Source organism: Salvelinus fontinalis, chromosome 30, assembly GCF_029448725.1.
Source record: "Salvelinus fontinalis isolate EN_2023a chromosome 30, ASM2944872v1, whole genome shotgun sequence".
Taxonomy (NCBI): Eukaryota; Metazoa; Chordata; class Actinopteri; order Salmoniformes; family Salmonidae; genus Salvelinus; species Salvelinus fontinalis.
Window position 1 is genome coordinate 5,474,405 of NC_074694.1, and position 12,834 is coordinate 5,487,238.

At 45.7% G+C, this 12,834-nt stretch overlaps 1 protein-coding gene across 13 annotated transcripts in view; it reads right to left on the reverse strand.

The window, feature by feature from the left end:
• LOC129828560 (mucin-4-like) overlaps window positions 1-12,834 on the reverse strand; it is a 162,846-nt gene that overhangs the window by 141,129 nt on the left and 8,883 nt on the right. For all 13 annotated transcript variants that reach the window (XM_055889593.1, XM_055889588.1, XM_055889592.1 and 10 more), the window contains exon 2: window positions 4,979-9,979. In XM_055889593.1, coding sequence (XP_055745568.1) covers window positions 4,979-9,979 — 5,001 coding nt within the window. The remainder of the gene's footprint in view (window positions 1-4,978; window positions 9,980-12,834) is intronic.

Genomic DNA, 12,834 nt, shown 5'->3' on the forward strand with positions numbered 1-12,834 from the left:
CTCAAATGATGTCAGTTAGCCTATCAGAAGCTTCTAAAGACATTACATCATTTTCTGGAATTTTTCAAGCTGTTTAAAGGCACAGTCAACTTAGTGTACGTAAACTTCTGACCCACTGGAATTGTGATACAGTAAAATATTCTGTCTGGAAACAATTGTTGGAAAAATGACTTGTGTCATGCACAAAGTAGATGTCCTAACCGACTTGCCAAAAATATAGTTTGTTAACAATAAATGTGTGGAGTGGATAAAATGTGAGTTTTAATGACTCCAACCTAAGTCTATGTAAACTTACAACTTCAACTGTAAATATAAAGTAATAATCTACATCTAGTAGGTGACATATCATATCTATCTGTTTGTGTTATTTAGTCTCTCTCCCTCCCCCCCCTGTCCTCTCCTCCTCTCCCTCCCCTCGCCCCCCTGTCCTCTCCTCCTCTCCCTCCCCTCGCCCCCCTGTCCTCTGCTCCTCTCCCTCCCCTCTCCTCCTCTCCCTCCCCTCTCCTCCTCTCCCTCCTCTCACCCCCCTGTCCTCTCCTCCTCTCCCTCCCCTCACACCTCTGTCCTCTCCTCCTCTCCCTCCCCTCACCCCCCTGTCCTCTCCTCCTCTCCCTCCCCTCACCTCCCTGTCCTCTCCTCTCTTCCCCCCCCACACGCCCATGCTCTCCTCCTCTCTCTCCCTTCCCTCGCGCCCCTGTCCTCTCCTCATATACAGGATACTACCCTCCACAACACTATGTCACCAGGACATATACAGGATACTACCCTCCACAACACTATGTCACCAGGATATATACAGGATACTACCCTCCACAACACTATGTCACCAGGACATATACAGGATACTACCCTCCACAACACTATGTCACCAGGACATATACAGGATACTACCCTCCACAACACTATGTCACCAGGACATATACAGGATACTACCCTCCACAACACTATGTCACCAGGACATAGACAGGATACTACCCTCCACAACACTATGTCACCAGGACATATACAGGATACTACCCTCCATAACACTATGTCACCAGGACATATAGAGGATGCTACCCTCCACAACACTATGTCACCAGGACATATACAGGATACTACCCTCCACAACACTATGTCACCAGGACATATAGAGGATACTACCCTCCACAACACTATGTCACCAGGACATATACAGGATACTACCCTCCACAACATAACATGCACTATGTCACCAGGACACATACAGGATACTACCCTCCACAACACTATGTCACCAGGACATATACAGGATACTACCCTCCACAACACTACGTCACCAGGACATATACAGGATACTACCCTCCACAACACTATGTCACCAGGACATATACAGGATACTACCCTCCACAACATAACCTTCACTATGTCACCAGGACATATACAGGATACTACCCTCCACAACACTATGTCACCAGGACATATACAGGATACTACCCTCCACAACACTATGTCACCAGGACATATACAGGATACTACCCTCCACAACACTACGTCACCAGGACATATACAGGATACTACCCTCCACAACACTACGTCACCAGGACATATACAGGATACTACCCTCCACAACACTATGTCACCAGGACATATACAGGATACTACCCTCCACAACACTATGTCACCAGGACATATACAGGATACTACCCTCCACAACATAACCTTCACTCCAAATCAAAATTTCAAATCCACAACTTGATTTTGGACAAAATTACCTGGAAGGATTCCTACAACCAAAGAGTCTTATTCCCAACGACTATACAACAAATGCTCTGGCAAACCAACCACCAGCAAAAGAAGCACAACAGAAACCTGAAAACACCATCCAACCTGGAACTGAGGGAGTCATGTTTAGTCTGAAGCTACTTCTAAAGCCAAGAAGAAAAATACATTACAATGATCTATTTTACTTCATAAGGATTGAATGCCAAGTTAAGGCTACCACGCTGGCTAGGACAGAACAGATCCCACTGCAGATATGCAACCCACTAACTTCAATTAGCACTGAGGTGTGAAGTGAGAGGTGTCAAAGCCCTTGAGCCCAACAATGACAGGAGAGTTTCACACCCTACCCCACCCAAAATGCAGATGCCTTTGAAGCCCCCTCCCTCTGTTCAGAGGTCATTACAATACAGTACCCTCTGGATGTAAAAAATGAGAAGGCATGAAAAGAGTACAAAATAAGCCTCTTATGGAAAATCAAGAGACACTTTTTGTCCAAGTCCAGCAAGCGCCAGGACCGTCTCCTAAAGTTGATTCAGCTGCGGGATCGAGGCACCACCAGTACAGAGCTTGCTCAGGAATGGCAGCAGGCAGGTGTGAGTGCATCTGCACGCACAGTGAGGCAAAGACTTTTGGAGGATGGCCTGGTGTCAAGAAGGGCAGCAAAGAAGCCACTTCTCTCCAGGAAAACATCAGGGACAGGCTGATATTCTGTAAAAGGTACAGGGATTGGACTGCTGAGGACTGGGGTAAAGTCATTTTCTCTGATGAATCCCCTTTCTGATTGTTTGGGGCATCTGGAAAAAAGCTTGTCCGGAGAAGACAAGGTGACCGCTACCATCAGTCCTGTGTCATGCCAACAGTAAAGCATCCTGAGACCATTCATGTGGGGGGTTGCTTCTCAGCCAAGCGAGTGGGCTCACTCACAATTTTGCTTAAGAACACAGCCATGAATAAAGAATGGTACCAACACATCCTCCGAGAGCAACTTCTCCCAACCATCCAGGAACAGTTTGGTGACGAACAATGCCTTTTCCAGCATGATGGAGCACCTTGCCATGAGGCAAAAGTGATAACTAAGTGGCTCGAGGAACAAAACATCGATATTTTGGGTCCATGTCTAGGAAACTCCCCAGACCTTAAAAACCTGTTATGGCTGCAGGGTGAATATTGAAAAAACTGGAAAATATGTGCACATTTTCAAACGGCCTCCTAAGAAACTTTTTATTTTACAATATGCATATATTTACTACTGTTGGATAGATAACAGTCTATAGTTTCTAAAAAGGTTTGAATTGTGATTTCCAAAATGCGATGTGTCTCTTTAAGACCTTGTCTATAAAAGGTCATTAGACTAAGGACCGTAGAAACACGTCACACGCCTTCATCAGGCTGTAATGCGGAAGTGAGAATTGAAAGCAGTCGAATATCTCGTCCATGGACTGAATAACACACCTTCTTGTGAGACCTGCGCAGGTAAAAAAAAATTCCGGGCGCGAAGCATAATTTGGTCTCGGCTACTGGAAGAAGGTCGATAACGGTGAATATGATCTCTGACTTCGATATTATTTGATACATGTCACAAAATCATCCTAAAGTATGTTTTTTCAATATACTTTAATTATATTATTGCAATTTATTCTGGACTTTAGATGCGATGCGACGGAAGAATTTTTTGAAGAAAGACAGATTAGCGCCGCAATGCTATTGTGCTTGCTAACCAAAGAGGGAAATAGTTCGTTCTGGAACCCAACTAAAGACTCTACTGGACATTGGACCCCGTTACAACATTCTGATGGAATATCAACAAAGATAAGGACCCAATTTGGGATGCTTTTTCATATATCTGTCGAACTGTTGTATGCTAACTCTGCTAACTGTGCTAGGCTAGCGCTTGACTTATGCTAGTGCTGCCTTATGCTAGCTTATGTTGTTAGCTAATATAACGATATATTGTGTTTTCGCTGTAAAACACTTCAAAAATCGGAAATATTGGCTTTATTCACACGATATCTGTCTTTCATTAGCTATCCACCATATGTTTTTCTGAAATGTTTTATGAGGTGTAATTAGTAGTCGACGTTGGTGTATGTATTTTCTCTGGCTACTCCCGTCTGGATTCAGACTGTAGCTATGTGGTAGCATTTATGGTAGCATCAATGTAAAACTGATTTATAGCTAAAATATGCACTTTTTATGAACAAAACATAGATTTATTGTGTAACATGTTATATGACTGTCATTTGAGGTAGTTTTTCTGGGTTCTTTAGGTTGGTTTTAGTTTATTTCGGTTGGCTTGTGCATGCTACTTGAATCATAATTCATACATCATAATCATATTCATACGTGTCTGTCCACTTTTGTATTTGGTGGTGAGCTAACATAAATATATGTGGTGTTTTCTCTGTAAAACATTTAAAAAATCGGACATGTTGGCTGGATTGACAAGATGTTTATCTTTCAAATGCTGTATTGGACTTGTTAATGTGTGAAAGTTAAATATTTTAAAAAAATAGATTTTGAATTTCGCGCCCTGCAGCTGTTGTCATTTTCGTTCCGATTTCGGGCTTGCAGCCCAAACAGGTTAATCCCATTGAGAACTTGTGGTCAATCCTCAAGAGGCGGGTGGACAAACGAAAACCCACCAATTCTGACAAACTCCAAGCATTGATTATGCCAGAATGGGCTGCCATCAGTCAGGACGTGGCCCAGAAGTTAATTGACAGCATGCCAGGGCAGATTGCAGAGGTCTTGAAAAAGAAGGGTCAACACTGCAAATATTGACTATTTGCATCAACTTCATGTAGTTGTCAATAAAAGCCTTTGACACTTTATGAAATGCTTGTAATTATACTTCAGTATTCCATAGTAACATCTGACAAAAATATCTACCGACGCTGAAGCAGCAGACTTTGTGAAAATTAATATTTGTGTCATTCTCAAAACGTTTGGCCACGACTGTAGATATGTGGCGGTGGTGGAGTAGGGACCTGAGGCAGCAGCTAATGGAGATCCATAATAAATACAGATACAAATGTTGTTTCTCAATGAGACAGACAGACAGACAGACAGACAGACAGACAGACAGACAGACAGACAGTGTCTCTGTTGCACACCCCTAATTACTGTAGCTGCTGCCCATTAGACAACAAAGACCAGGTTTCATCAACCTGAAAAGGAAAGGGAAGAAAGACATATCTGAAAAGCTATGATATTAGTCATGGGTCTGTGAACTCACCCACTGTCCTGCCCTGGTAGATGAATGGTCTTCTCTTGTCCTGGTAGCTCCTGTCCTGGTAGAGGAATGGTCTTCTCTTGTCCTGGTATCTCCTGTCCTGGTAGAGGAATGGTCTTCTCTTGTCCTGGTAGCTCCTGTCCTGGTAGAGGAATGGTCTTCTCTTGTCCTGGTATCTCCTGTCCTGGTAGAGGAATGGTCTTCTCTTGTCCTGGTAGCTCCTGTCCTGGTGGAGGAATGGTCTTCTCTTGTCCTGGTAGCTCCTGTCCTGGTAGAGGAATGGTCTTCTCTTGTCCTGGTAGCTCCTGTCCTGGTAGAGGAATGGTCTTCTCTTGTCCTGGTGGAGGAATGGTCTTCTCTTGTCCTGGTAGCTCCTGTCCTGGTAGAGGAATGGTCTTCTCTTGTCCTGGTAGCTCCTGTCCTGGTAGAGGAATGGTCTTCTCTTGTCCTGGTGGAGGAATGGTCTTCTCTTGTCCTGGTAGCTCCTGTCCTGGTAGAGGAATGGTCTTCTCTTGTCCTGGTAGCTCCTGTCCTGGTAGAGGAATGGTCTTCTCTTGTCCTGGTGGAGGAATGGTCTTCTCTTGTCCTGGTAGCTCCTGTCCTGGTAGAGGAATGGTCTTCTCTTGTCCTGGTAGCTCCTGTCCTGGTAGAGGAATGGTCTTCTCTTGTCCTGGTAGCTCCTGTCCTGGTAGAGGAATGGTCTTCTCTTGTCCTGGTAGAGGAATGGTCTTCTCTTGTCCTGGTAGAGGAATGGTCTTCTCTTGTCCTGGTAGCTCCTGTCCTGGTAGAGGAATGGTCTTCTCTTGTCCTGGTGGAGGAATGGTCTTCTCTTGTCCTGGTAGCTCCTGTCCTGGTAGAGGAATGGTCTTCTCTTGTCCTGGTAGAGGAATGGTCTTCTCTTGTCCTGGTAGCTCCTGTCCTGGTAGAGGAATGGTCTTCTCTTGTCCTGGTAGAGGAATGGTCTTCTCTTGTCCTGGTAGCTCCTGTCCTGGTAGAGGAATGGTCTTCTCTTGTCCTGGTGGAGGAATGGTCTTCTCTTGTCCTGGTAGCTCCTGTCCTGGTAGAGGAATGGTCTTCTCTTGTCCTGGTAGCTCCTGTCCTGGTGGAGGAATGGTCTTCTCTTGTCCTGGTGGAGGAATGGTCTTCTCTTGTCCTGGTAGCTCCTGTCCTGGTGGAGGAATGGTCTTCTCTTGTCCTGGTAGCTCCTGTCCTGGTAGAGGAATGGTCTTCTCTTGTCCTGGTAGCTCCTGTCCTGGTAGAGGAATGGTCTTCTCTTGTCCTGGTAGCTCCTGTCCTGGTGGAGGAATGGTCTTCTCTTGTCCTGGTGGAGGAATGGTCTTCTCTTGTCCTGGTAGCTCCTGTCCTGGTGGAGGAATGGTCTTCTCTTGTCCTGGTAGCTCCTGTCCTGGTAGAGGAATGGTCTTCTCTTGTCCTGGTAGCTCCTGTCCTGGTAGAGGAATGGTCTTCTCTTGTCCTGGTAGCTCCTGTCCTGGTGGAGGAATGGTCTTCTCTTGTCCTGGTAGCTCCTGTCCTGGTAGAGGAATGGTCTTCTCTTGTCCTGGTAGCTCCTGTCCTGGTAGAGGAATGGTCTTCTCTTGTCCTGGTAGCTCCTGTCCTGGTAGAGGAATGGTCTTCTCTTGTCCTGGTAGCTCCTGTCCTGGTGGAGGAATGGTCTTCTCTTGTCCTGGTGGAGGAATGGTCTTCTCTTGTCCTGGTAGCTCCTGTCCTGGTAGAGGAATGGTCTTCTCTTGTCCTGGTAGCTCCTGTCCTGGTAGAGGAATGGTCTTCTCTTGTCCTGGTAGCTCCTGTCCTGGTAGAGGAATGGTCTTCTCTTGTCCTGGTAGCTCCTGTCCTGGTAGAGGAATGGTCTTCTCTTGTCCTGGTAGCTCCTGTCCTGGTAGAGGAATGGTCTTCTCTTGTCCTGGTAGAGGAATGGTCTTCTCTTGTCCTGGTAGCTCCTGTCCTGGTAGAGGAATGGTCTTCTCTTGTCCTGGTAGAGGAATGGTCTTCTCTTGTCCTGGTAGCTCCTGTCCTGGTAGAGGAATGGTCTTCTCTTGTCCTGGTAGAGGAATGGTCTTCTCTTGTCCTGGTAGCTCCTGTCCTGGTAGAGGAATGGTCTTCTCTTGTCCTGGTAGAGGAATGGTCTTCTCTTGTCCTGGTAGCTCCTGTCCTGGTAGAGGAATGGTCTTCTCTTGTCCTGGTAGAGGAATGGTCTTCTCTTGTCCTGGTAGCTCCTGTCCTGGTAGAGGAATGGTCTTCTCTTGTCCTGGTAGCTCCTGTCCTGGTAGAGGAATGGTCTTCTCTTGTCCTGGTAGAGGAATGGTCTTCTCTTGTCCTGGTAGCTCCTGTCCTGGTAGAGGAATGGTCTTCTCTTGTCCTGGTAGCTCCTGTCCTGGTAGAGGAATGGTCTTCTCTTGTCCTGGTAGAGGAATGGTCTTCTCTTGTCCTGGTAGCTCCTGTCCTGGTAGAGGAATGGTCTTCTCTTGTCCTGGTAGCTCCTGTCCTGGTAGAGGAATGGTCTTCTCTTGTCCTGGTAGAGGAATGGTCTTCTCTTGTCCTGGTAGAGGAATGGTCTTCTCTTGTCCTGGTAGCTCCTGTCCTGGTAGAGGAATGGTCTTCTCTTGTCCTGGTAGAGGAATGGTCTTCTCTTGTCCTGGTAGAGGAATGGTCTTCTCTTGTCCTGGTAGAGGAATGGTCTTCTCTTGTCCTGGTAGCTCCTGTCCTGGTAGAGGAATGGTCTTCTCTTGTCCTGGTAGAGGAATGGTCTTCTCTTGTCCTGGTAGAGGAATGGTCTTCTCTTGTCCTGGTAGAGGAATGGTCTTCTCTTGTCCTGGTAGCTCCTGTCCTGGTAGAGGAATGGTCTTCTCTTGTCCTGGTAGCTCCTGTCCTGGTAGAGGAATGGTCTTCTCTTGTCCTGGTAGAGGAATGGTCTTCTCTTGTCCTGGTAGAGGAATGGTCTTCTCTTGTCCTGGTAGAGGAATGGTCTTCTCTTGTCCTGGTAGAGGAATGGTCTTCTCTTGTCCTGGTAGAGGAATGGTCTTCTCTTGTCCTGGTAGCTCCTGTCCTGGTAGAGGAATGGTCTTCTCTTGTCCTGGTAGAGGAATGGTCTTCTCTTGTCCTGGTAGAGGAATGGTCTTCTCTTGTCCTGGTAGAGGAATGGTCTTCTCTTGTCCTGGTAGCTCCTGTCCTGGTAGAGGAATGGTCTTCTCTTGTCCTGGTAGAGGAATGGTCTTCTCTTGTCCTGGTAGAGGAATGGTCTTCTCTTGTCCTGGTAGAGGAATGGTCTTCTCTTGTCCTGGTAGCTCCTGTCCTGGTAGAGGAATGGTCTTCTCTTGTCCTGGTAGCTCCTGTCCTGGTAGAGGAATGGTCTTCTCTTGTCCTGGTAGAGGAATGGTCTTCTCTTGTCCTGGTAGAGGAATGGTCTTCTCTTGTCCTGGTAGAGGAATGGTCTTCTCTTGTCCTGGTAGAGGAATGGTCTTCTCTTGTCCTGGTAGAGGAATGGTCTTCTCTTGTCCTGGTAGCTCCTGTCCTGGTAGAGGAATGGTCTTCTCTTGTCCTGGTAGAGGAATGGTCTTCTCTTGTCCTGGTAGAGGAATGGTCTTCTCTTGTCCTGGTAGAGGAATGGTCTTCTCTTGTCCTGGTAGCTCCTGTCCTGGTAGAGGAATGGTCTTCTCTTGTCCTGGTAGAGGAATGGTCTTCTCTTGTCCTGGTAGAGGAATGGTCTTCTCTTGTCCTGGTAGCTCCTGTCCTGGTAGAGGAATGGTCTTCTCTTGTCCTGGTAGAGGAATGGTCTTCTCTTGTCCTGGTAGAGGAATGGTCTTCTCTTGTCCTGGTAGAGGAATGGTCTTCTCTTGTCCTGGTAGCTCCTGTCCTGGTAGAGGAATGGTCTTCTCTTGTCCTGGTAGAGGAATGGTCTTCTCTTGTCCTGGTAGAGGAATGGTCTTCTCTTGTCCTGGTAGCTCCTGTCCTGGTAGAGGAATGGTCTTCTCTTGTCCTGGTAGAGGAATGGTCTTCTCTTGTCCTGGTAGAGGAATGGTCTTCTCTTGTCCTGGTAGAGGAATGGTCTTCTCTTGTCCTGGTAGCTCCTGTCCTGGTAGAGGAATGGTCTTCTCTTGTCCTGGTAGAGGAATGGTCTTCTCTTGTCCTGGTAGAGGAATGGTCTTCTCTTGTCCTGGTAGAGGAATGGTCTTCTCTTGTCCTGGTAGCTCCTGTCCTGGTAGAGGAATGGTCTTCTCTTGTCCTGGTAGAGGAATGGTCTTCTCTTGTCCTGGTAGAGGAATGGTCTTCTCTTGTCCTGGTAGCTCCTGTCCTGGTAGAGGAATGGTCTTCTCTTGTCCTGGTAGAGGAATGGTCTTCTCTTGTCCTGGTAGAGGAATGGTCTTCTCTTGTCCTGGTAGAGGAATGGTCTTCTCTTGTCCTGGTAGAGGAATGGTCTTCTCTTGTCCTGGTAGAGGAATGGTCTTCTCTTGTCCTGGTAGAGGAATGGTCTTCTCTTGTCCTGGTAGAGGAATGGTCTTCTCTTGTCCTGGTAGCTCCTGTCCTGGTAGAGGAATGGTCTTCTCTTGTCCTGGTAGAGGAATGGTCTTCTCTTGTCCTGGTAGAGGAATGGTCTTCTCTTGTCCTGGTAGAGGAATGGTCTTCTCTTGTCCTGGTAGCTCCTGTCCTGGTAGAGGAATGGTCTTCTCTTGTCCTGGTAGAGGAATGGTCTTCTCTTGTCCTGGTAGAGGAATGGTCTTCTCTTGTCCTGGTAGCTCCTGTCCTGGTAGAGGAATGGTCTTCTCTTGTCCTGGTAGAGGAATGGTCTTCTCTTGTCCTGGTAGAGGAATGGTCTTCTCTTGTCCTGGTAGAGGAATGGTCTTCTCTTGTCCTGGTAGCTCCTGTCCTGGTAGCTCCTCTTCCTTCGCTAGTGTGTCTTCTCTCTGGCCCAGAGGGGTGGCTGTCTCTTCAGAGAGGGTAGGAAACTCTGCTACAGGAGACTCCAAAGGCTCCAGAGGCTGGAAGGGTCTGAAAAGTAGCAGAGGGTTTAAAATGAGAGAGAGGTAATATTGTTGTCATATACGGAAAATATATAGAATACATATACACTACCATTCAAAAGTTTGGGGTCACTTAGAATTGTCCTTGTTTTTGAAAGAAAAGGTAATTTTTTTGTCCATTAAAATAACATCAAATTGATCAGAAATACAGTGTAGACATTGTTAATGTTGTAAATGACTATTGTAGCTGGAAACGGCAGATTTCTCATGGAATATCTACATAGGCCCATTATCAGCAACCATCACTCCTGTGTTCCAATGGCACGCTGTGTTAGCTAATCCAAGTTTATCATTTTAAAAGGCTAATTAATCATTAAAAACCCTTTTGCAATTATGTTAGCACAGCTGAAAACTGTCGTTCTGATTAAAGAAGCAATAAAACTTGCCTTCTTAAGACTGGTTGAGTATCTGGAGCTTTAGCATTTGTGGGTTCGATTACAGGCTCAAAATGGCTAGAAACAAAGAACTTTCTTCTGAAACTCGTCAGTCTATTCTTGTTCTGAGAAATGAAGGCTATTCCATGCGTGAAATTGCCAAGAAACTGAAGATCTCGTACAACGCTGTGTACTACTCCCTTCACAGAACAGTGCAAACTGGCTCTAACCAGAATAGAAAAAGGAGTTGGAGGCCCCGGTGCACAACTGAGCAAGAGGACAAGTACATTAGAGTGTCTAGTTTGAGAAACAGACGCCTCACAAGTCCTCAACTGGCAGCTTCATTAAATAGTAGCCGCAAACACTAGTCTCAACGTCAACAGTGAAGAGGAGACTCCGGGATGCTGGCCTTCTAGGCAGAGTAACTCTGTCCAGTGTCTGTGTTCTTTTGCCCATCTTAATATTTTATTTTTATTGGCCAGTCTGAGATATGGCTTTTTCTGTGTGTGTGTGTGTGTGTGTGTGTGTGTGTGTGTGTGTGTGTGTGTGTTTGTTGTTGTTGTTGTTGTTTCAACAGTGAAACAACAACAGCTGTGTTCTCCCCTGTGAGAATAGCCCTATTCTACTCCCAGAGGACAGGGGAGATGTCCCTACTGATGTCACTAGTGATGTCAACCCATTGGATATAATAGTACTACAGTTCTCTCCATTGACCTCCATTATAATTCAACCACAGAGGCTGCATCACAAATTGCAACCTATTCCGTATGTAGTGCACTCAATTCACCCAGTCGCTACGAAGATACAGGCGTCCTTCCTAACTCAGTTGCCGTAGAGGAAGGAAACTGCTCAGGAATTTCCACATGAGGTCAATGGGGACTTTAAAACAGTTACAGAGTTGAATGGCTGTGATGGGAGAAAACTGAGGATAGATCAATAATGTAGTTACTCCACAATACTAACCTAAACGACAAGGTGAAAAGAAGGAAACATTGTGCCAAAGAAATTAACTTTATGTCTTGAATACAGAGCATTATGTTTGGCGCAAATTCAACACAACACATCACTGAGTACCACTCTTCATATTTCAAGCATGGTTGTGGCTGCATCATGAGTATGCTTGTCACAGGCAAGGACTAGGGAGTGTTTTAGGATAAAAAAGAAACAGAACAGAGCTGAGCACAGGCAAAGTCCTAGCAGAAAACCTAGTTCAGTCTGCTTTCTAACAGACACTGGGAGATAAATTAACCTTTCAGCAGGACAATAACCTAAAACACAAGGCCAAATCTACACTGGAGTTGATTACCAAGAAGACAGTGAATGTTCATGAGTGGCCAAGTTACTTACACCTTTGACTTAAACCAGCTTGAAAAATCTATGGCAAGACTTGAAAATGGCTGTCTGGCAATAATCAACCACCATCTTGACAGAGCTTGAATATTTTTTTAAATATTAATTTGCAAATATTGTACAATCCAGGTGTTTAAAGCTCCTAGAGACTTACCCAGAAAGACTCACAGCTCTTAGAGACTTACCCAGAAAGACTCACATCTCTTAGAGATTTACCCTGAAAGACTCACAGCTCTTAGAGACTTACCCAGAAAGACTCACAGCTCTTAGAGACTTACCCAGAAAGACTCACAGCTCTTAGAGACTTACCCAGAAAGACTCACAGCTCTTAGAGATTTACCCAGAAAGACTCACAGCTCTTAGAGACTCACCCAGAAAGACTCACGACTCTTAGAGATTTACCCAGAAAGACTCACAGCTCTTAGAGACTTACCCAGAAAGACTCACAGCTCTTAGAGATTTACCCAGAAAGACTCACAGCTCTTAGAGACTTACCCAGAAAGACTCACAGCTCTTAGAGATTTACCCAGAAAGACTCACAGCTCTTAGAGACTTACCCAGAAAGACTCACAGCTCTTAGAGATTTACCCAGAAAGACTCACAGCTCTTAGAGACTTACGCAGAAAGACTCACAGCTCTTAGAGATTTACCTAGAAAGACTCACAGCTCTTAGAGATTTACCCAGAAAGACTCACAGCTCTTAGAGATTTACCCGGAAAGACTCACCGCTCTTAGAGCCTTACCCAGAAAGACCCACAGCTCTTAGAGACTTACCTGGAAAAACTCACAGCTCTTAGAGACTTACCCAGAAAGACTCCCAGCTCTTAGAGACTTACCCAGAAAGACTCCCAGCTCTTAGACATTTACCCAGAAAGACTCACAGCTCTTAGAGACTTACCCAGAAAGACTCATGGCTCTTAGAGACTTACGCAGAAAGACTCACAGCTCTTAGAGATTTACCATTACAGTCAATTGGTACAGTAGGTGAAAACATTAATATTACAGTCAATGGGTACAGGAGATGGAAACATTAACATTACAGTCAATGGGTACAGGAGGTGAACACATTACAGTCAATGGGTACAGGAGGTGGAAAACA